This window comes from Pseudophryne corroboree, chromosome 4 (genome assembly GCF_028390025.1).
Source record: "Pseudophryne corroboree isolate aPseCor3 chromosome 4, aPseCor3.hap2, whole genome shotgun sequence".
In the NCBI taxonomy this organism is placed as follows: Eukaryota; Metazoa; Chordata; class Amphibia; order Anura; family Myobatrachidae; genus Pseudophryne; species Pseudophryne corroboree.
Window position 1 is genome coordinate 522,028,155 of NC_086447.1, and position 22,079 is coordinate 522,050,233.

The 22,079-nt window shown below is 48.6% G+C and overlaps 1 protein-coding gene across 2 annotated transcripts in view; it reads left to right on the forward strand.

Moving 5' to 3' along the window:
• Window positions 1-22,079, forward strand: part of LOC134909888 (heat shock factor protein 2-like) — a 333,359-nt gene that overhangs the window by 164,473 nt on the left and 146,807 nt on the right. For both annotated transcript variants that reach the window (XM_063917241.1, XM_063917242.1), the window contains exons 6-7: window positions 6,867-6,930; window positions 13,541-13,590. In XM_063917241.1, coding sequence (XP_063773311.1) covers window positions 6,867-6,930; window positions 13,541-13,590 — 114 coding nt within the window. The remainder of the gene's footprint in view (window positions 1-6,866; window positions 6,931-13,540; window positions 13,591-22,079) is intronic.

Sequence of the window (22,079 nt, forward strand, 5' to 3'; positions counted from 1 at the left end):
AAGGAAGGTGGGCTCATCTTGGGAGGCTGCCCGAGGGGTCTCGGCTTTACAACTTTGCCGAGCGGCTATTTAGTCAGGGGCAAACACGTTTGTAAAATCCTACAAATTTGATAACCTGGCTAAGGAGGACCTGGAGTTCTCTCATTCGGTGCTGCAGAGTCATCCGCACTCTCCCGCCCGTTTGGGAGCTTTGGTATAATCCCCATGGTCCTTTCAGGAACCCCAGCATCCACTAGGACGATAGAGAAAATAAGAATTTACTTACCGATAATTCTATTTCTCGGAGTCCGTAGTGGATGCTGGGCGCCCATCCCAAGTGCGGATTATCTGCAATACTTGTACATAGTTACAAAAATCGGGTTATTATTGTTGTGAGCCATCTTTCAGAGGCTCCGCTGTTATCATACTGTTAACTGGGTTCAGATCACATGTTGTACAGTGTGATTGGTGTGGCTGGTATGAGTCTTACCCGGGATTCATAAATCCTTCCTTATTGTGTACGCTCGTCCGGGCACAGTATCCTAACTGAGGCTTGGAGGAGGGTCATGGGGGGAGGAGCCAGTGCACACCACCTGATCCTAAAGCTTTACTTTTTGTGCCCTGTCTCCTGCGGAGCCGCTATTCCCCATGGTCCTTTCAGGAACCCCAGCATCCACTACGGACTCCGAGAAATAGAATTATCGGTAAGTAAATTCTTATTTTTAATTACCGGTAAATGCTTTTCTCGTAGTCCCTAGAGGATGCTGGGCGCCCGCCCAGTGATCGTTAACCTGCAGTGGTTGTCTGGTTCAGTACGACTTTGTTCTTAGTTAAGTACTGACTTGTTACTTGGCTAAGTAATGTTGTTCAGCAGTTGCTGAGTTCAAGCTAGTTAGCTTGGTTTGCCTTGTATGTGTGAGCTGGTGTGAATCTCGCCACTATCTGTGTATAAGCCTTCTCTCGAAGATGTCCGTCTCCTCAGGCACAGTTTCTAGACTGAGTCTGGTAGGAGGGGCATAGAGGGAGGAGCCCGAGACTACGAGAAAAGGATTTACCGGTAGGTAATTAAAATCCTATTTTTTTAACTTGACTTGGCATGCCAAGGGAGACTGTTTGGCATGACTGCAGCAAAGATGTTCGAGGACACATCTGTACATGCTATGATTTTATTTTGGAATGCAATGGTATAAGTTATGCTACTAGAAAAAAATGCTGTTATTTTGATGAACTTTTTTTGTGATAACTAAGGTATGTCAGTTACAGTAAATGTCTTAAAACGGAAAGCCTGTAAGCTATATGACAACTACAGTCCCTTAAATTGAATCTTTCACAGAAACCTATAAACTAGAACCTGATACCTGTCTTATGGGACTCTTGGACAGCTCTGTATTTCCGTAAAAAAAAAAAACATGAAGGGAAGAGAATCAGTTACCTCAGTATGCCTTTTTCTCTATCGTCCTAGTGGATGCTGGGGTTCCTGAAAGGACCATGGGGAATAGCGGCTCCGCAGGAGACAGGGCACAAAAAGTAAAGCTTTAGGATCAGGTGGTGTGCACTGGCTCCTCCCCCTATGACCCTCCTCCAAGCCTCAGTTAGATTTTTGTGCCCGGCCGAGAAGGGTGCAATCTAGGTGGCTCTCCTAAAGAGCTGCTTAGAAAAGTTTAGCTTAGGTTTTTTATTTTACAGTGAGTCCTGCTGGCAACAGGATCACTGCAACGAGGGACTTAGGGGAGAAGAAGTGAACTCACCTGCGTGCAGGATGGATTGGCTTCTTTGGCTACTGGACATTAGCTCCAGAGGGACGATCACAGGTACAGCCTGGATGGTCACCGGAGCCTCGCCGCCGGCCCCCTTGCAGATGCTGAAACGAGAAGAGGTCCAGAATCGGCGGCAGAAGACTCATTAGTCTTCTTAAGGTAGCGCACAGCACTGCAGCTGTGCGCCATTTCCTCTCAGCACACTTCACACGGCAGTCACTGAGGGTGCAGGGCGCTGGGAGGGGGGCGCCCTGGGAGGCAAATGTAAACCTATTTTTGGCAAAAAATACCTCACATATAGCCTCCGGGGGCTATATGGAGATATTTAACCCCTGCCAGAATCCGTTAAAGAGCGGGAGACGAGGCCGCCGAAAAAGGGGCGGGGCCTATCTCCTCAGCACACAGCGCCATTTTCCCTCACAGAAAGGCTGGAGGGAAGGCTCCCAGGCTCTCCTCTGCACTGCACTACAGAAACAGGGTTAAAACAGAGAGGGGGGGCACTAATTTGGCGTTAGAAATATATAAAAAAGATGCTATAAGGGAAAACACTTATATAAGGTTGTCCCTATATAATTATAGCGTTTTTGGTGTGTGCTGGCAAACTCTCCCTCTGTCTCTCCAAAGGGCTAGTGGGTCCTGTCCTCTCTCAGAGCATTCCCTGTGTGTGTGCTGTGTGTCGGTACGTGTGTGTCGACATGTATGAGGACGATGTTGGTGAGGAGGCGGAGCAATTGCCTGTAATGGTGATGTCACTCTCTAGGGAGTCGACACCGGAATGGATGGCTTATTTAGGGAATTACGTGATAATGTCAACACGCTGCAAGGTCGGTTGACGACATGAGACGGCCGACAAACAATTAGTACCGGTCCAGACGTCTCAAAAACACCGTCAGGGGTTTTAAAAACGCCCGTTTACTTTAGTCGGTCGACACAGACACAGACACGGACACTGAATCCAGTGTCGACGGTGAATAAACAAACGTATTCCTTATTAGGGCCACACGTTAAGGGCAATGAAGGAGGTGTTACATATTTCTGATACTACAAGTACCACAAAGGAGGGTATTATGTGGGATGTGAAAAAACTACCGTAGTTTTTCCTGAATCAGATAAATTAAATGAAGTGTGTGATGATGCGTGGGTTCCCCCCGATAGAAAATTATTGGCGGTATACCCTTTCCCGCCAGAAGTTAGGGCGCGTTGGGAAACACCCCTTAGGGTGGATATGGCGCTCACACGCTTATCAAAACAAGTGGCGGTACCGTCTATAGATAGGGCCGTCCTCAAGGAGCCAGCTGACAGGAGGCTGGAAAATATCATAAAAAGTATATACACACATACTGGTGTTATACTGCGACCAGCGATCGCCTCAGCCTGGATGTGCAGAGCTGGGGTGGCTTGGTCGGATTCCCTGACTAAAAATATTGATACCCTTGACAGGGACAGTATTTTATTGACTATAGAGCATTTAAGATTCCAAACGGCACAAAGGTGTATTGCCGTATAAAGGAAGAGGAGTTATTTGGGGTCGGTCCATCGGACCTGGTGGCCACGGCAACTGCTGGAAAATCCACCGTTTTTACCCTAAGTCACATCTCGGCAGAAAAAGACACCGTCTTTTCAGCCTCAGTCCTTTCGTCCCTATAAGAGTCATATCTGCCCAGGGATAGAGGAAAGGGAAGAAGACTGCAGCAGGCAGCCCATTCCCAGGAACAGAAGCATTCCACCGCTTCTGACAAGCTCTCAGCATGACGCTGAGACCGTACAGGACCCCTGGATCCTACAAGTAGTATCCCAGGGGTACAGATTGGAATGTCGAGACGTTTCCCCTTCGCAGGCTCCTGAAGTCTGCTTTACCAAGGTCTCCCTCCGACAAGGAGGCAGTATGGGAAACAATTCACAAGCTGTATTCCCAGCAGGTGATTATTAAATTACCCCTCCTACAACAAGAAAAGGGGTATTATTCCACACTATATTGTGGTACTGAAGCCAGAAGGCTAGGTGAGACCTATTCTAAATCTAAAAAAATTTGAACACTTACAAAGGTTCAAATCAAGATGGAGTCACTCAGAGCAGTGATAACGAACCAGGAAGAAGGGGACTATATGGTGTCCCGAGACATCAGGGATGCTTACCTCCATGTCCCAAATTTGCCCTTCTCACTAAGGGTACCTCAGGTTCGTGGTACAGAACTGTCACTATCAGTTTCAGACGCTGCCATTTGGATTGTCTACGGCACCCCGGGTCTTTACCAAGGTAATGGCCGAAATGATGATTCTTCTTCGAAGAAAAGGCGTCTTAATTATCCCTTACTTGGACGATCTCCTGATAAGGGCAAAGTCCAGGGAACAGTTGGAGGTCGGAGTAGCACTATCTCGGATACTGCTACAACAGCACGGGTGGATTCTAAATATTCCAAAATCGCAGCTGATCCCGACGACAAGTCTCCTGTGCTTAGGGATGATTCTGGACACAGTCCAGAAAAAGGTTTTTCTCCCGGAAGAGAAAGCCAGGGAGTTATCCGAGCTAGTCAGGAACCTCCTAAAATCAGTGCATCATTGCACAAGGGTCCTGGTAAAAATGGTGACTTCCTACGAAGCAATTCCATTCGGCAGATTTCACGCAAGAACTTTTCAGTGGGATCTGCTGGACAAATGGTCCGGATCGCATCTTCAGATGCATCAGCGGATAACCCTATATCCAAGGACAAGGGTGTCTCTCCTGTGGTGGTTACAGAGTGCTCATCTTCTAGAGGGCCGCAGATTCGGCATTCAGGATTGGATGCTGGTGACCACGGAGGCCAGCCCGAGAGGCTGGGGAGCAGTCACACAAGGAAAAAAAAAAAATTTCCAGGGAGTGTGATCAAGTCTGGAGACTTTTCTCCACATAAATATACTGGAGCTAAGGCTAAATTTATAATGCTCTAAGCTTAGCAAGACCTCTGCTTCAAGGTCAGCCGGTATTGATCCAGTGGGAAAAACATCACGGCAGTCGCCCACGTAAATAGACAGGGCGGCACAAGAAGCAGGAGGGCAATGGCAAAAACTGCAAGGACTTTTCGCTGGGCGGAAAATCATGTGATAGCACTGTCAGCAGTGTTTCATTCCGGGAATGGAAACTGGGAAGCAGACTTCCTCAGCAGGCACGACCTCCACCCGGCAGAGTGGAAACTTCATCGGGAAGTTTTCCACATGATTGTAAACCGTTGGGAAATACCAAAGGTGGACATGATGGCGTCCCGTCTGAACAAAAAACGGGACAGGTATTGCGCCAGGTTAAGAGACCCTCAGGCAATAGCTGTGGACGTTCTGGTAACACCGTGGGTGTACCAGTCGGTGTATGTGTTCCATCCTCTGCTTATCATACCTAAGGTACTGAGAATTATAAGACGTAGAGGAGTAAGAACTATACTCATGGCTCCGGATTGGCCAAGAAGGACTTGGTACCCGGAACTTCAAGAGATGCTCACAGAGGACTTATGGCCTCTGCCGCTAAGAAGGGACTTGTTTCAGCAAGTACCATGTCTGTTCCAAGACTTACCGCAGCTGCGTTTGACGGCATGGCGGTGGAACGCCGGATCCTAAGGAAAAAAGGCATTCCGGAAGAGGTCATTCCTACCCTGGTCAAAGCCAGAAAGGAAGTGACCGCACAACATTATCACCACATGTGGAAAAAATATGTTGCGTGGTGCGAGGCCAGAAAGGCCCCACGAAGAAATTTCAACTCGGTCGATTCCTGCATTTCCTGCAAACAGGAGTGTCTATGGGCCTCAAATTGGGGTCCATTAAGGTTCAAATTTCGGCCCTGTCGATTTTTCTTCCAGAAAGAATTGGCTTCAGTTCCTGAAGTCCAGAAGTTTGTCAAGGGAGTATTGCATATACAACCCCCTTTTGTGCCTCCAGTGGCACTGTGGGATCTCAACGTAGTTCTGGGATTCCTCAATTCACATTGGTTTAAAACCAGTCAAATCTGTGGATTTGAAGCATCTCACATGAAAAGTGATCATGCTCTTGGACCTGGCCTGGACCAGGCGAGTGTCAAATTGGTGGTTTTTTTCTCAAAAAAGCCCATATCTGTTTGTCCATTTGGACAGGGCAGAGCTGCGGACTCGTCCCCAGTTCTCTCCCTAAGGTGGTGTCAGTGTTTCACCTGAACCAGCTTATTGTGGTGCCTTGCACCTACTAGGGACTTGGAGGACTCCAAGTTGCTAGATGTTGTCAGGGCCCTGAAAATATAGGTTCCAGGACGGCTGGAGTCAGGAAAACTGACTTGCTGTTATCCTGTATGCACCCAACAAACTGGGTGCTCTTGCTTCTAAGCAGACTATTGCTAGTTGGATGTGTAATACAATTCAGCTTGCACATTTTGTGGCAGGCCTGCCACAGCCAAAATATGTAAATGCCCATTCCACAAGGAAGGTGGGCTCATCTTGGGCGGCTGCCCGAGGGGTCTCGGCTTTACAACTTTGCCGAGCGGCTATTTAGTCAGGGGCAAACACGTTTGTAAAATCCTACAAATTTGATACCCTGGCTAAGGAGGACCTGGAGTTCTCTCATTCGGTGCTGCAGAGTCATCCGCACTCTCCCGCCCGTTTGGGAGCTTTGGTATAATCCCCATGGTCCTTTCAGGAACCCCAGCATCCACTAGGACGATAGAGAAAATAAGAATTTACTTACCGATAATTCTATTTCTCGGAGTCCGTAGTGGATGCTGGGCGCCCATCCCAAGTGCGGATTATCTGCAATACTTGTACATAGTTACAAAAATCGGGTTATTATTGTTGTGAGCCATCTTTTCAGAGGCTCCGCTGTTATCATACTGTTAACTGGGTTCAGATCACAGGTTGTACAGTGTGATTGGTGTGGCTGGTATGAGTCTTACCCGGGATTCAAAATCCTTCCTTATTGTGTACGCTCGTCCGGGCACAGTATCCTAACTGAGGCTTGGAGGAGGGTCATAGGGGGAGGAGCCAGTGCACACCACCTGATCCTAAAGCTTTACTTTTTGTGCCCTGTCTCCTGCGGAGCCGCTATTCCCCATGGTCCTTTCAGGAACCCCAGCATCCACTACGGACTCCGAGAAATAGAATTATCGGTAAGTAAATTCTTATTTTTTCTCTTTTTAATTTAGGGAAAATGAGGCCTTGTGGAAAGAGGTACTACAGTTACGACCAGCACAGACACAGTTTGAACCTGTGAGTACCAAATATATTATTACTTGGAAACATTGGTAGATCGCAGGAGACCGGTTTACATGCACACATGTACACACACTAAGTAAATATTATGAGGTCTATGCTTTTAAGCCAACTTTAATGTTCCCGCTAAGATGTGGGCAGGGCGCAGAGGTGCCGACGCAGTGCATTCACGCACACGCAAGAAAAACTTCCCAGCTGGGGAGGGGACGTGGCATCGCCGGCGTCACTGTTGGGGGTGGTCCGGCCCCCTTGACGTCACTAATGGTTGTGTGCCCCAGCCGTCTGCTTCACTGATGTGGGGCCTCCGTAGGTACTGGGCTTCCCTCGAGCTCTCACTTTAATGTGAATAGATGCTGTGCGTGTGCAGCAGCAAGGCAGCGGGCAGGTTGTTTTAGCAGTTCTTTGGTAAAGGGGCGTATTTTGCCCTTTAAAAATCGTTAGGGCACGGCGCCCTGCTAAACAGCCTAGCGTGAACATTACGACTGTACTAGACTTTCACTTGAGAAAATATCAGAAAGTAAAAACTGAACAATTTGTGGCCTGAAATTTCAGGTTGCTTGTCCTAGTTTTGCTAGAAGATCGAGGGTAACGGGGCTCACACTGGTTATATTGAACATTCTATCTTCTCATGTACCACCCTTGATGTATGAGAATGAAGCACGAGCATAAAGTACTCTCATTTTCTCTGACGTCCTAGTGGATGCTGGGACTCCGTCAGGACCATGGGGATTAGCGGCTCCGCAGGAGACAGGGCACAAAAATAAAAGCTTTAGGACTAGGTGGTGTGCACTGGCTCCTCCCCCTATGACCCTCCTCCAAGCCTCAGTTAGGTTTTTGTGCCCGTCCGAGCAGGGTGCAATCTAGGTGGCTCTCCTAAAGAGCTGCTTAGAAAAAGTTATTAGGTTTTTTATTTTCAGTGAGTCCTGCTGGCAACAGGCTCACTGCAACGAGGGACTTAGGGGAGAAGAAGTGAACTCACCTGCGTGCAGGATGGATTGGCTTCTTAGGCTACTGGACACCATTAGCTCCAGAGGGATCGAACACAGGCCCAGCCATGGAGTCCGGTCCCGGAGCCGCGCCGCCGACCCCCTTGCAGATGCCGAAAAGTGAAGAGGTCCAGAAACCGGCGGCAGAAGACTTTTCAGTCTTCATGAGGTAGCGCACAGCACTGCAGCTGTGCGCCATTGTTGTCAGCACACTTCACACCAGCGGTCACTGAGGGTGCGGGGCGCTGGGGGGGGGCGCCCTGGGCAGCAATGGTAATACCTTGTTCTGGCTAAAAATACATCACATATAGCCCCTGGGGCTATATGGATGTATTTAACCCCTGCTAGGTCTCACAAACACCGGGAGAAGAGCCCGCCGAAATAGGGGGCGGGGCCTATCTCCTCAGCACACAGCGCCATTTTCCTGCACAGCTCCGCTGCGAGGAAGGCTCCCAGGACTCTCCCCTGCACTGCACTACAGAAACAGGGTAAAAAAACAGAGAGGGGGGGCACTTTTTTGGCGATATTGATATATTAAGCTGCTATAAAGGAATCAACACTTCTGTAGGGTTGTTCCTATATATTTATAGCGCTTGGGTGTGTGCTGGCAAACTCTCCCTCTGTCTCCCCAAAGGGCTAGTGGGGTCCTGTCTTCGATAAGAGCATTCCCTGTGTGTCTGCTGTGTGTCGGTACGTGTGTGTCGACATGTATGAGGACGATGCTGGTGTGGAGGCGGAGCAATTGCCGGTAATGGTGATGTCACCCCCTAGGGAGTCGACACCGGAATGGATGGCTTTGTTTATGGAATTACGTGATAATGTCAGCACGTTACAAAAATCAGTTGACGACATGAGACGGCCGGCAAACCAGTTAGTACCTGTCCAGGCGTCTCAGACACCGTCAGGGGCTGTAAAACGCCCTTTACCTCAGTCGGTCGACACAGACCCAGACACGGACACCGAATCTAGTGTCGACGGTGAAGAAACAAACGTATTTTCCAGTAGGGCCACACGTTATATGATCACGGCAATGAAGGAGGCTTTGCATATCTCTGATACTGCAAGTACCACAAAAAGGGGTATTATGTGGGGTCTGAAAAAACTACCTGTAGTTTTTCCTGAATCAGAGGAATTGAATGAAGTGTGTGATGAAGCGTGGGTTAACCCCGATAGAAAACTGCTAATTTCAAAGAAGTTATTGGCATTATATCCTTTCCCGCCAGAGGTTAGGGCGCGCTGGGAAACACCCCCTAGGGTGGATAAGGCACTCACACGCTTATCAAAACAAGTGGCGTTACCGTCTCCTGAAACGGCCGCCCTCAAGGATCCAGCTGATAGGAGGCTGGAAACTACCCTGAAAAGTATATACACTCATACTGGTGTTATACTGCGACCAGCCATCGCCTCTGCATGGATGTGCAGTGCTGGGGTGGTTTGGTCGGATTCCCTGACTGAAAATATTGATACCCTGGATAGGGACAGTATTTTATTGACTATAGAGCAATTAAAGGATGCTTTTCTTTATATGCGAGATGCTCAGAGGGATATTTGCACTCTGGCATCGAGAGTAAGTGCGATGTCCATATCTGCCAGAAGAAGTTTATGGACGCGACAGTGGTCAGGTGATGCGGATTCCAAACGGCATATGGAAGTATTGCCGTATAAAGGGGAGGAATTATTTGGGGTCGGTCTATCGGATTTGGTAGCCACGGCAACAGCCGGGAAATCCACCTTTTTACCTCAGGTCCCCTCCCAACAGAAAAAGACACCGTCTTTTCAGCCGCAGTCCTTTCGTTCCTATAAGAACAAGCGGGCAAAAGGACAGTCATATCTGCCCCGAGGCAAAGGAAAGGGTAAGAGAGTGCACCAAGCAGCTCCCTCCCAGGAGCAGAAGCCCTCCCCGGCTTCTGCAAAGCCCTCAGCATGACGTTGGGGCTTTACAAGCGGACTCAGGGACGGTGGGGGGTCGACTCAAGAATTTCAGCGCACAGTGGGCTCACTCACAGGTGGACCCCTGGATCCTGCAGGTAGTATCTCAGGGTTACAGGTTGGAATTCGAGAAGTCTCCCCCTCGCCGGTTCCTAAAGTCTGCTCTGCCAACGTCTCCCTCAGACAGGGCGACGGTATTGGAAGCCATTCACAAGCTGTATTCTCAGCAGGTGATAGTCAAGGTACCCCTCCTACAACAGGGAAAGGGGTATTATTCCACACTATTGTGGTACCGAAGCCGGACGGCTCGGTAAGACCTATTCTAAATCTGAAATCTTTAAACCTGTACATACAAAAATTCAAGTTCAAGATGGAGTCACTCAGAGCAGTGATAGCGAATCTGGAAGAAGGGGACTTTATGGTGTCCCTGGACATCAAGGATGCTTACCTGCATGTCCCAATTTGCCCTTCACATCAAGGGTACCTCAGGTTCGTGGTGCAAAACTGTCATTATCAGTTTCAGACGCTGCCGTTTGGATTGTCCACGGCACCTCGGGTCTTTACCAAGGTAATGGCCGAAATGATGTTTCTTCTGCGAAGAAAAGGCGTATTAATTATCCCTTACTTGGACGATCTCCTGATAAGGGCAAGGTCCAGAGAACAGCTGGGGGACGTAATAGCACTAACCCAAGTAGTGCTGCAACAGCACGGGTGGATTCTGAATTTTCCAAAATCTCAATTGACCCCGACGACACGTCTGCTGTTCCTGGGAATGATTCTGGACACGGTTCAGAAAAAGGTGTTTCTTCCGGAGGAGAAAGCCAGGGAGTTATCCGAACTTGTCAGGAACCTCCTAAAACCAGGAAAAGTGTCTGTGCATCAATGCACAAGAGTCCTGGGAAAAATGGTGGCTTCTTACGAAGCGATTCCATTCGGCAGATTCCACGCACGAACTTTTCAGTGGGATCTGCTGGACAAATGGTCCGGATCGCATCTGCAGATGCATCAGCGGATAACTTTGTCTCCACGGACAAGGGTGTCTCTTCTGTGGTGGTTGCAGAGTGCTCATCTGTTAGAGGGCCGCAGATTCGGCATACAGGACTGGGTCCTGGTGACCACGGATGCCAGTCTGAGAGGCTGGGGAGCGGTCACACAGGGAAGAAACTTCCAGGGAGTGTGGTCAAGCCTGGAGATGTCTCTTCACGTAAATATACTGGAGCTAAGAGCGATTTACAATGCTCTAAGCCTGGCAAAACCCCTGCTTCAGGGTCAGCCGGTGTTGATCCAGTCGGACAACATCACGGCAGTCGCCCACTTAAACAGACAGGGCGGCACAAGAAGCAGGAGGGCAATGGCAGAAGCTGCAAGGATTCTTCGCTGGGCGGAAGATCATGTGATAGCACTGTCAGCAGTGTTCATTCCGGGAGTGGACAACTGGGAAGCGGACTTCCTCAGCAGACACGATCTACACCCGGGAGAGTGGGGACTTCATCCAGAAGTCTTCCACATGATTGTGAACCGTTGGGAAAAACCAAAGGTGGATATGATGGCGTCCCGCCTCAACAAAAAACTGGACAGGTATTGCGCCAGGTCAAGAGACCCTCAGGCAATAGCTGTGGACGCTCTGGTAACACCGTGGGTGTTCCAGTCAGTGTATGTGTTTCCTCCTCTGCCTCTCATACCAAAAGTACTGAGAATTATACGGCAAAGGGGAGTAAGAACGATACTCGTGGCTCCGGATTGGCCAAGAAGAACTTGGTACCCGGAACTTCAGGAGATGCTCACGGAAGATCCGTGGCCTCTACCTCTAAGACGGGACCTGCTTCAGCAGGGACCGTGTCTATTCCAAGACTTACCGCGGCTGCGTTTGACGGCATGGCGGTTGAATGCCGAATTCTAAGGGAAAAAGGCATTCCGGAAGAGGTCATCCCTACCCTGGTAAAAGCCAGGAAGGAGGTGACTGCACAACATTATCACCGCATTTGGAGAAAATATGTTGCGTGGTGTGAGGCCAGGAAGGCCCCGACGGAGGAATTTCAACTGGGTCGATTCCTACATTTCCTGCAAACAGGATTGTCTATGGGCCTCAAATTAGGGTCCATTAAGGTTCAAATTTCGGCCCTGTCGATTTTCTTCCAGAAAGAATTGGCTTCAGTTCCTGAAGTCCAGACTTTTGTAAAAGGAGTACTACATATACAGCCCCCGGTTGTGCCCCCAGTGGCTCCGTGGGATCTTAATGTAGTTTTGGATTTTCTCAAATCCCATTGGTTTGAGCCACTCAAATCGGTGGATTTGAAATATCTTACATGGAAAGTAACCATGCTACTGGCCCTGGCTTCAGCCAGGAGAGTGTCAGAATTGGCGGCTTTATCGTATAAAAGCCCATATCTGATTTTCCATTCGGACAGGGCAGAACTGCGGACGCGTCCTCAGTTTCTGCCTAAGGTGGTTTCAGCGTTTCACCTGAACCAGCCTATTGTGGTGCCTGCGGCTACTAGCGATTTGGAGGATTCCAAGTTGCTGGACGTTGTCAGGGCATTGAAAATATATATTTCAAGGACGGCTGGAGTCAGAAAATCTGACTCGCTGTTTATACTGTTTGCACCTAACAAGCTGGGTGCTCCTGCTTCTAAGCAGACGATTGCTCGTTGGATTTGTAGCACAATTCAACTTGCACATTCTGTGGCAGGCCTGCCACAGCCTAAATCTATCAAGGCCCATTCCACAAGGAAGGTGGGCTCATCTTGGGCGGCTGCCCGAGGGGTCTCGGCATTACAACTCTGCCGAGCAGCTACGTGGTCGGGGGAGAACACGTTTGTAAAATTCTACAAATTTGATACCCTGGCTAAAGAGGACCTGGAGTTCTCTCATTCGGTGCTGCAGAGTCATCCGCACTCTCCCGCCCGTTTGGGAGCTTTGGTATAATCCCCATGGTCCTGACGGAGTCCCAGCATCCACTAGGACGTCAGAGAAAATAAGATTTTACTTACCGATAAATCTATTTCTCGTAGTCCGTAGTGGATGCTGGGCGCCCATCCCAAGTGCGGATTGTCTGCAATACTTGTACATAGTTATTGTTACAAAAAAATCGGGTTGTTATTGTTGTGAGCCGTCTGTTCAGAGGCTCCTACGTTTGTCATACTGTAAACTGGGTTCAGATCACAAGTTGTACGGTGTGATTGGTGTGGCTGGTATGAGTCTTACCCGGGATTCAAAATCCTTCCTTATTGTGTACGCTCGTCCGGGCACAGTATCCTAACTGAGGCTTGGAGGAGGGTCATAGGGGGAGGAGCCAGTGCACACCACCTAGTCCTAAAGCTTTTATTTTTGTGCCCTGTCTCCTGCGGAGCCGCTAATCCCCATGGTCCTGACGGAGTCCCAGCATCCACTACGGACTACGAGAAATAGATTTATCGGTAAGTAAAATCTTATTTTTACAGACCTGAAATTGTAGCATGTCTAAAGTTAAAGGCTTTTGAGTAATAAGCACAGTAAGAATTGTAGATGATGTGTATTTTGCAAAACAAGTGACACACCTGCTTTAAGGGAGTTTGCCACTTTTGAACAACTCATCCTCTGTATAAAAACTGCTCCTACCCCATATAGCAAAGAGTGCTCTCTAGAGCTAAGGCTGGATTGTAGCACTCAAGATGCAGGACCAGTACTTACTATTACACTTGTTTTCTTTTCAGGTTGCTTCTTCTCAGTCTTACGATCAAATGGCATCTTTGCAAACAAACCAGTAAGTACACCTTACATTTGATTAATCATCAATTTAGAATAGACTTATTCCTGTTGCTACCATGGCTTAGTAAGTTTCTTCCCGTCTGAATCCTTCTCTTCTAAGTTAAGCAAAGACCGGTATATAAACCCTTTGTGTCAGTTTCTTGCCTCTAGCATCAGTATGGGCTGCTAGTGGGACTTACTACTTATGTCCTGATACTGCAAGCTGAGAACTGTGCTGTTTGTCCAGGGAACACCAGTCTATGTAGATAGGTTTAGTGACAGTGTATCCTGCTTCTACTATTATAGTCGGTGGAAAAGAAGGAAAGCAATACGCAACATGGAGCAATATACTAATAACTAGAATTTAATGTTAACATCTGAGATTCACAATACGTTAATTACATTTTGGACCTGACTGTGACAAAGGGCCTAAGTCAGATGTACGGCGATGCTTTTCCAGCTATGGATGTGTCTGCAGCGGCTGCGTGAAAATATGCTAATGTTGCTGCCGCCTGGATTTGCATTGAAACGCCCACCAGCGGCCTTGCTGATCTCATCGGTCTCAGATCAGTACATTATTATACAAGGTCTGAGTAGCCCTATGGTTGCACAGTGTGGCTGCAGTAAGACGGACACTGGAGACGCTGCAGCTGTGTATGGGATTGCAGTCAGAGCCTTAAACATGCCCCCACTATACAAGTCTGTTGCGGAACATGCACAGAACAACTTAGATGCATGCGCAGTGGCAAATAATCACGCCACTGAATAATTAATCAGCATGGCATATTACTCTGAGTCAGGCCCAAAGACAGAAGATGGGAAGGTTGTTACTGATATGCATCAAAGAACAGCTGCTACCAATAGCATCCTGGCTCGTTGCCATAAAGGCTATGATGGCAGATATCTCATGCCAGCTCACTGCTAATAATCAGAAGACACAACAGCTGCAGCAGGTTGTCGCAGACCTAGCTGCAAAGGCAGATGATAAACAAACCCCCTCCCTAGTTCAGGGCCACATAAACGTGGGCTGCCTGATTTACTCTCAGATTCTGAGGAAGAGGTACACTAGGAGGGGGAGGAATTAGATCCTACTACGGAGGACTCAACTTCTGCACAGGGTATTGATCCCCTCATACTGGCTATCAGGGATGTGCTGAAAATCCCTTTAGAAGACGTTGCAGCACCGCCGCCATTTTTCTTAGCACAGAAAAAACTCAGTGTCCCTTTCCCTGATTCTCCCGAACTAGATGACATGTTTAAGCAAGCCTGGAAAAAGCCTGATAAAAAATCAGGTGACAAAAAGGTTTTTGTACACTTTCCCATTTGCCCCAGAATGTAGGAAAAATTGGAAAGAACCCCAAGCCGTGGACGTATCCGTCTCCCACCTATCTAAAAAGGTGGTACTGCCAGCTGCGGCCTGCTTTACATTAAAGGACCCTGGGGATAGAAAAATAGAGTCTACACTAAAAAGTCTATTTACACAGCGGCTGGCGTATCACAAAGACCTGTGCTTGCGGGTTGCTGGACGACACATGCCATTCATACATGGGCGACTCAAATTCAAGAGGTTCTTGGGGGGGATATGCCCCTGGTTACTACGGTGACGCTCATAAGACACATCCAAGACACTGCACGTGTCCTGTATGATTCTCTAAAAGGAAATAGGTGCTCTTAATGCTAAGACTACTGCCATGGCAGTGTCGGCGCGCAGAGCCCTGTGGCTGCATCAGTGGATAGCGGAAGCAGATTCCAAGCGCAGTATGGAGTCTCTTCCCTTTTTCAGGGGAGTGACTATTCGGGGTTGAGTTGGATACGTGGATTTCTAAGGTTACTGCGGGGAAATCCACATTTCTCCCCTCTGGGGCCCCGCCGGCTAGACGTTCCTACCCGGGGCCGTCTACCCAGTCCTTTCGGACTACCAGATTTAGGTCTAGGGCTAGCGGTGCCTCCAATGCAACGAGAGGCAGCAGAGGTAAGACAAGAAAAGCAGCAGCCGCAGGTTCTCAGGAACAGAGCACCCTCAGCATGACTGTGCCCACCCATCCCGAGGGGATCTCGAGGTGGGAGCTCGACTGCGTCACTTCAGCCGCATCTGGAAAAGTTCTTGCCAGGATGCCTGGGTTTAGGACCTCATTTCTCAGGGCTACAAGCTGGAGTTCGACAACGCTCCTCCCCAAAGATTTTTCAAATCGAGCTTACCAGTTTTGGAGGATACACGAGTTACGCTGCAATAGGCCATCCTAAATTTGGTCCAGTCCCAATTCATTGTTCCAGTGCCACTACAACAACCGGAAAAGGGTTACTACTCCAACCTGTTCGTGGTACCAAAACCGGACGGTTCGGTAAGGCCCATTCTGAATCTAAAATCCTTGAACCCTTACCTAAAGGTTTTCAAGTTCAAGATTCAATCCTTGCGAGCAGTGATTGCGTGTCTGGAAGAACAGGAGTTCATGGTCTCGCTGGATATAAAGGACGCCTATCTCCATATCCCGATTTGGCCGCCTCACCAGGCTTTCTTGCGGTTTGCACTGGTGAATGATCACTACCAGTTCCAGTCGCTACCCTTCAGCCTGTCCACAGCTCCGAGGGTTTTCACGACGGTGATGGCGGAGATGATGATCCAGCTCCGGATCCAGGGGGTCAATATTGTCCCTTACCTGGACGATCTCTTGATAAAAGCGAGATCCAGGGAGCTTTTATTGCTCCATATAGACCACACTATTCAGCTTCTGTCACACCATGGGTGGAGCCTCAATTTACAGTACCAACTGGAGCCTACTCAGCAGCTCCAGTTCCTGAGAATGTTTCTGGATACGGTGGCTCAGAAGGTGTTCCTCCCAGAGGACAAAGCAAAAACAAAGAAATGCAAGTGCAATGTCCGTAATCTTCATTCCGTGTGTAGACAACTGGGAAGCGGGCTTCCTGAGTCGTCACGATTTCCACCCGGGGGAGTGGGATCTCCACAAGCAGGTGTGCCAGCAGATTATCCACCGGTGGGGCTGCCCACAGATAGACCTGTTCGTTTCTCGACTCGACAAGAAGCTTCACTGGTATTGCTCACGAACCAAGGACCCTCAGGCGAGGCACTGATGTCGCCTTGGCCTTACCGGCTGGTGTACTTGTTTCCTCCGATTCCGTTGCTCCCAAGGGAGTCCAGGCAATTCTGATTGCCCCGGATTGGCCTCGAGGGCATGGTATGCGGATCTTCTGGACATGTCCGTCGAAGACCCTAGGCCTCTACCTCTCAGAAGAGATCTTCAACAAGGACCATTCGTTTACCCGGACTTACGGCGACTTCGTTTGACGGCATGGAGGTTGAGCGGAACATCCTAGCTCACAAGGGCCTTTCCAAAAAGGTTATTGCTACCATGGTTCAGGCCAGGAAACCTGTGACGTCAAAACACTATCATTATATCCGGAGAAGATATGTCTCTTGGTGTGAGACATACGTTTCCTGCAGGCTGGTGTGGATAAGGGCTTACGTCTGGGCTCCATTAAGGTCCAGATTTCAGCGCTCTCCATTTTCTTTCAGAAGAAATTGGCTGTGTTCAGATCTTCTTGCAAGGGGTATTCCATATACAACCTCCTTTTGTGCCGCCTACGGCACCCTGGGATGTGAATGTAGTGTTGGAATTTCTACAGTCCTCCTGGTTTGAACATCTGATGACAATAGAAGACAAGTACCTCACGTGGAAGATGGTGATGTTACTGGCTCTGGCAGGCGGACGTCTCGGATCAGAAAGACGGATTCCTTGTTCGTGCTCTATGATGCGCAGAAAAAGGGTTGTCCTGTCTCGAAGCAGTCTATTGCTCGTTGGCTTAGGCTTACTATCCAACAGGCTTATGTGTCGGCAGCCTTACCTGTTCCTAAGTCCCTGAAGGCCCACTGTACAAGATCGGTGGGCTCTTCCTGGGCGGCTGCCTGTGGAGTCTCGGCCTTGCAACTATGCCGAGCTGCTACCTGGTTAGGGAAGAATACTTTTGTTAAGTTCTACAAGTTTGATACCCTGGCCAAAGAGGATACCCAGTTTGGGCAGGCGGTGCTGCAGCAGTTTCCGCACGTTCCCGTCCGTTCTGTAAGGTTTGGGACGTCTCCATCGTACTAGATTCCCCCAATATCCCTTATGGATGCTAGAGAAAATAGGATTTGAATTAACTACCGGTAAATCCTTTTCTCGTAGTCCATAAGGGATATTGGGGAGACTTAGTACGATGGGGTATAGACGGGGTCCAAAGGAGCTGGTGCACTGTAAATTTCTTCACTGGTTGTGCTGGCTCCTCCCCTCTATGGCCCCTCCCACAGGCAATTATAGGTAAAACAGTGCCCGAAGGAGAGAGGACATATATGAGAGAAGGAACATAAGAGTGTGAAGGGAGAAGCAGGCTGAGAGGCACAGTGTGAAGGGAGAAGCAGGCTGAGAGGCACAGTGTGAAGGGGGAAGCAGGCTGAGAGGCACAGTGTGAAGGGGGAAGCAGGCTGAGAGCACAGTGTGAAGGGGGAAGCAGGCTGAGAGGTACAGTGTGAAGGGGGAAGCAGGCTGAGAGGCACAGTGTGAAGGGGGAAGCAGGCTGAGAGGCACAGTGTGAAGGGGGAAGCAGACTGAGAGGCACAGTGTGAAGGGGGAAGCAGGCTGAGAGGCACAGTGTGAAGGGGGGAGCAGGCTAAGAGCAGAGAGGCGGGATATGGAGAGGCACAAAGTGAAAGGGGAGAGGCTGGCTTGTTTTAGTGTATTTTATGTAAACCTGGATTGTTGGCGTTTCTTGCTCCCGGTGTAACTTAACATGGGGGTGTGACGTATGGTCATGGTCCTCCGAATGTCATACTGAAGGCGGCGCACAAAAATGGGGCGTATCCTGATGCCAGTTAGGCCACACCCCACATATCCCTGTGCGCGCAAGTTACTGGCTCTTTGACTTGACTACAGATATTTTTCAGCTCTTTGCCTCTGACTAGTTGGCCACCCCTGCCTTAGAGTAGCAGAATTTTTTTGCATGGTACCCCTATGTCAAAAGTTTAAAATTGAGAACTTCAGGAAAAAAACATCTAAATTAAGCAAATTGTGTTTATATGTCATCCTTAGGTCCAGTTATGTGGTGAGGGACAGGAGTCACTTCTGTTAGCCAAACACTGTTTATGCCTATTACATAGACCATAAATAATTTGAATTGGTCCTGGACCACCAACACAGGGCTTCCCTGCTCTGCACCCAGTTTGGGAACTACTGCCTTAACTGATTATTTTTTTTTTTCTTCGGGTTCCGTAGGGATCCACAGGGATACCATGGGGTTGCAGGTGGTGAAGGACCTGCACACCAAACACTTGAGCTTTTGGAATCCCATGATGGTCTAGTCCATGGGTCTTCAACCTGCGGCCCCCCAGCTGCAGTGGAACTACACATCCCAGCATGCCCTGCCTCAGTTTTAGCATGCCTTAATAGCAAAACAGTGACAGGGCATGCTGGGATGTGTAGTTCCACAGCAGCTGGAGGGCCGCAGGTTGAAGACCCATGCTCTAGTCATCCCCTATACCCCACCCTCATGCTCAGGCATCTTCAGTTTTGTTTGCTGTCTGGCAGGAGCCGTACCTTGAACACTGGGGGATGCTTCTAAGCAGCCCCAAGCTTTTATTTACATTTTTCAATTATTTTGAACATTATATTTTACTACTGAGCAGCAATGCTAGGGTTTCCTATGGACACCAGCACTGCTACTCCATCACTCCTGCTTGGTAGTCGAAACTCCTGGTAGAAAGGTACTTCTGGCTGGGTATGGGGAGTGCAGCTAGCACAGGTACCCCTACGGTCCACAGGACTACACTCTGTCATCGGGGGGCAGGTAAGGCGGGTCCCCGCTAGCGTCTTTGTCGCAGTCCTTCTCCGGTCCCGGGAGATGGACTGGAGGCACCAATGTAGACCCTGGTTCGTTCACGGACTCCACTAGGTGGCCAGGGCTAAAGTTACTGGCGTGGATATTAAAATAGGTCAGGGTACCTGGTTGGTTAAGCTGGCATAGGAGAGGTCAGCCCTCTGCCCACGGCACCTCATCCAGCTCAGGGCGCCAGTCCACTGCGGTCTTCTCGCTGCTGAGATACTTCTCCTTCACCCTCCTCCCCTTCAGACCAGTGGCGGCCATTTTCAGTGCAGCAAGTGGGTCTCCGAGAACGCTGGGTCCAGTCTCCCTGTATACCTCTCCAAGGAGTCAGGTTATACAGAATCCTACCAGCTACTGCTGCTGAGTAGTTGTTTTAGTGCCCATTGCAGTATACTTATATTGTATTTGTATTTTATTCTGCATTGTATGTGACTGGCTGTATGTGTTAGCACTACTGTCTGTTTCTCTCAACTGTCAGCATATATCTATCCTTCACTTTCTACTCTATTACTCTAGCTCCAGGTGTTAAAATGTTATACAATCAAAGCTTTTTGGGGCTAGTGAAAAGAGTCACAAATCAGTCAGCGTTGGTCGCTGCCTGTTACCATACTGTGCCTCGATTAATTCCCTAGCAACCATGTCTGGCAGAGGCAAGGGTCGCAGAGAGACTGAGGCACCTCTGTTAGCCTCATTCAAGTCCTGTTCTGCAGGTTTGTCACCTCATTGTACAGGACGGGTTTTGTGTTATATTCCACCTAACCAGCCAAGACCTTCAGTGTCTAAGTACCAGCCAGCCACCTCAGTCTCTGAACAGGAATAGCTGAACGTCTGTCAACCCCTGCCATTGCTGCCACTGTGGGAATTCCTTAGCAGGTACATACTGCTATGTCCCAGCTATGCCAGTCGCAACCATTAATACCCCTTGGGTGGACGTGCTCTCTACTTCGGTACAGAGCCTAGCACAAACCTCTATGGCTTTTCAGCAGATGTTTGCCCTCTAGCGCGACTGGATGTACTGTTGCATCCTCAATACAAATTACAGAGCCAGACTCTGGTGAAAAAGAGACTGATGTCTCTCACGAGTTTCTCTCAGGAGGGGAAGAGGGTCACTCTGCCCTGCATATGTGGCTGCACTCATAGTCAAATCTATCCTGAAAGTGGAGGATGATGATTCTACTCCTGAACCAAAAAACTCACTGCTCTTTAAGCACCAAAAAGGTTCTTAAGGAGGAGTTTCCTCAGTCTAAACACCTAATGTAAATCAGACGTGAATCGTGGAATTCTCCGGGACAGAAATTCCTGCTTCTTTCTACCCTGTTCCAGCAACTGACTGTACAAAATGGGAGACTCCCCTCTAGTAGATTCTCAAGTAGCACGGTTGGTGAAATCATCCACCTTGCCCATTCCTACAACGTCTTCCTTAATGGAAACTACGGATAGGAGTATGGAAACCTGTCTCTCTAGCAGTCTGTATACTCCCTTACAAGTGCCATCACCTGACCTACGGTGGCAGCTGCCTGGGTGGCTAAAGCGATCATACACTGGGATGTGTAGATCAAGAACAGTCTGAGGGCCGAAGGTACCCCACCCCTGGCATAAAGGGTACCTACACAATAATAGGCATGTGGTTTTCATGTTATGACTTATTTGTCTGTGTGTGTGTACATATCTATATAACTCTATATCGCTCTCTCTCCCTCTGTGACTGACCCACACAAATAAGCAGTACAGACTATAAAGATAAACACAAGGAAGACCTGGCTTATGACTCACTGAATAAAAATTAATAGAAAGCAAAATGCAGGGCAGAGAACTCCACCTAGGTATGTGACTGAATCACACTGAGAGCGGCGGTATAGCCGCACCGGCCGGTGGCCCAATTACAAAATAGTGACTAGAAGGTGTCCCGAGTATGATACCACTTCTATAACCAGCACACTGATCGTGGACTGAGGGAGTGACGGAATCCATGCAGGAGAAACTCAGTAACTAGGAAACTACCAGGAACCATGAGGATTAAACAGCCATGGAGTCCGTAATGTGAAGTGTTGGCAAACGTGGAGACCAGCAGGATTCACGAGGGGTAATGCAATAGAGAAGTCATTAGCAGAGATAATACAAAGACTTCAAATGGGATATTAACAGAGGCAAAGAGTGACAATGTGTATTCAGTACATAAGGAAAGCAACCCCAAGGTTAGAGGCCTGACTCTCTGGTAACCAGCAGGTGTTACAAGGAAAGTAGCTATAGTACTGGCAGGTGATGGCTAATCTAGACAGGGCATGAACACATTCTAAATTAAGTTTAACAGCTCATTTAAAATCAATATTATCCAGTCTTGTCAAATTATAGTGTGACATTTGTAATGTGAGAATTCTTGCTGTTCAAATTAATACATAAAACTGTTGACATAGGCAGGTGCCATATCTGTCCCCATTGCAATCCCCATATGTTGGAGATAACACTCTCCTTCAAATTCTGAGTAATATCTAGATAACGGGGCCCACATTATCAGTGTTGTTTTCTGACTGAGGACTAACAAAATTCTCTGTATCTGTGGTATATATGGTTAATATATAATGTTACCATTAGGGTGCTAGGTGAAATCTCCTGTGCACTAAGAAAATCTGTTGT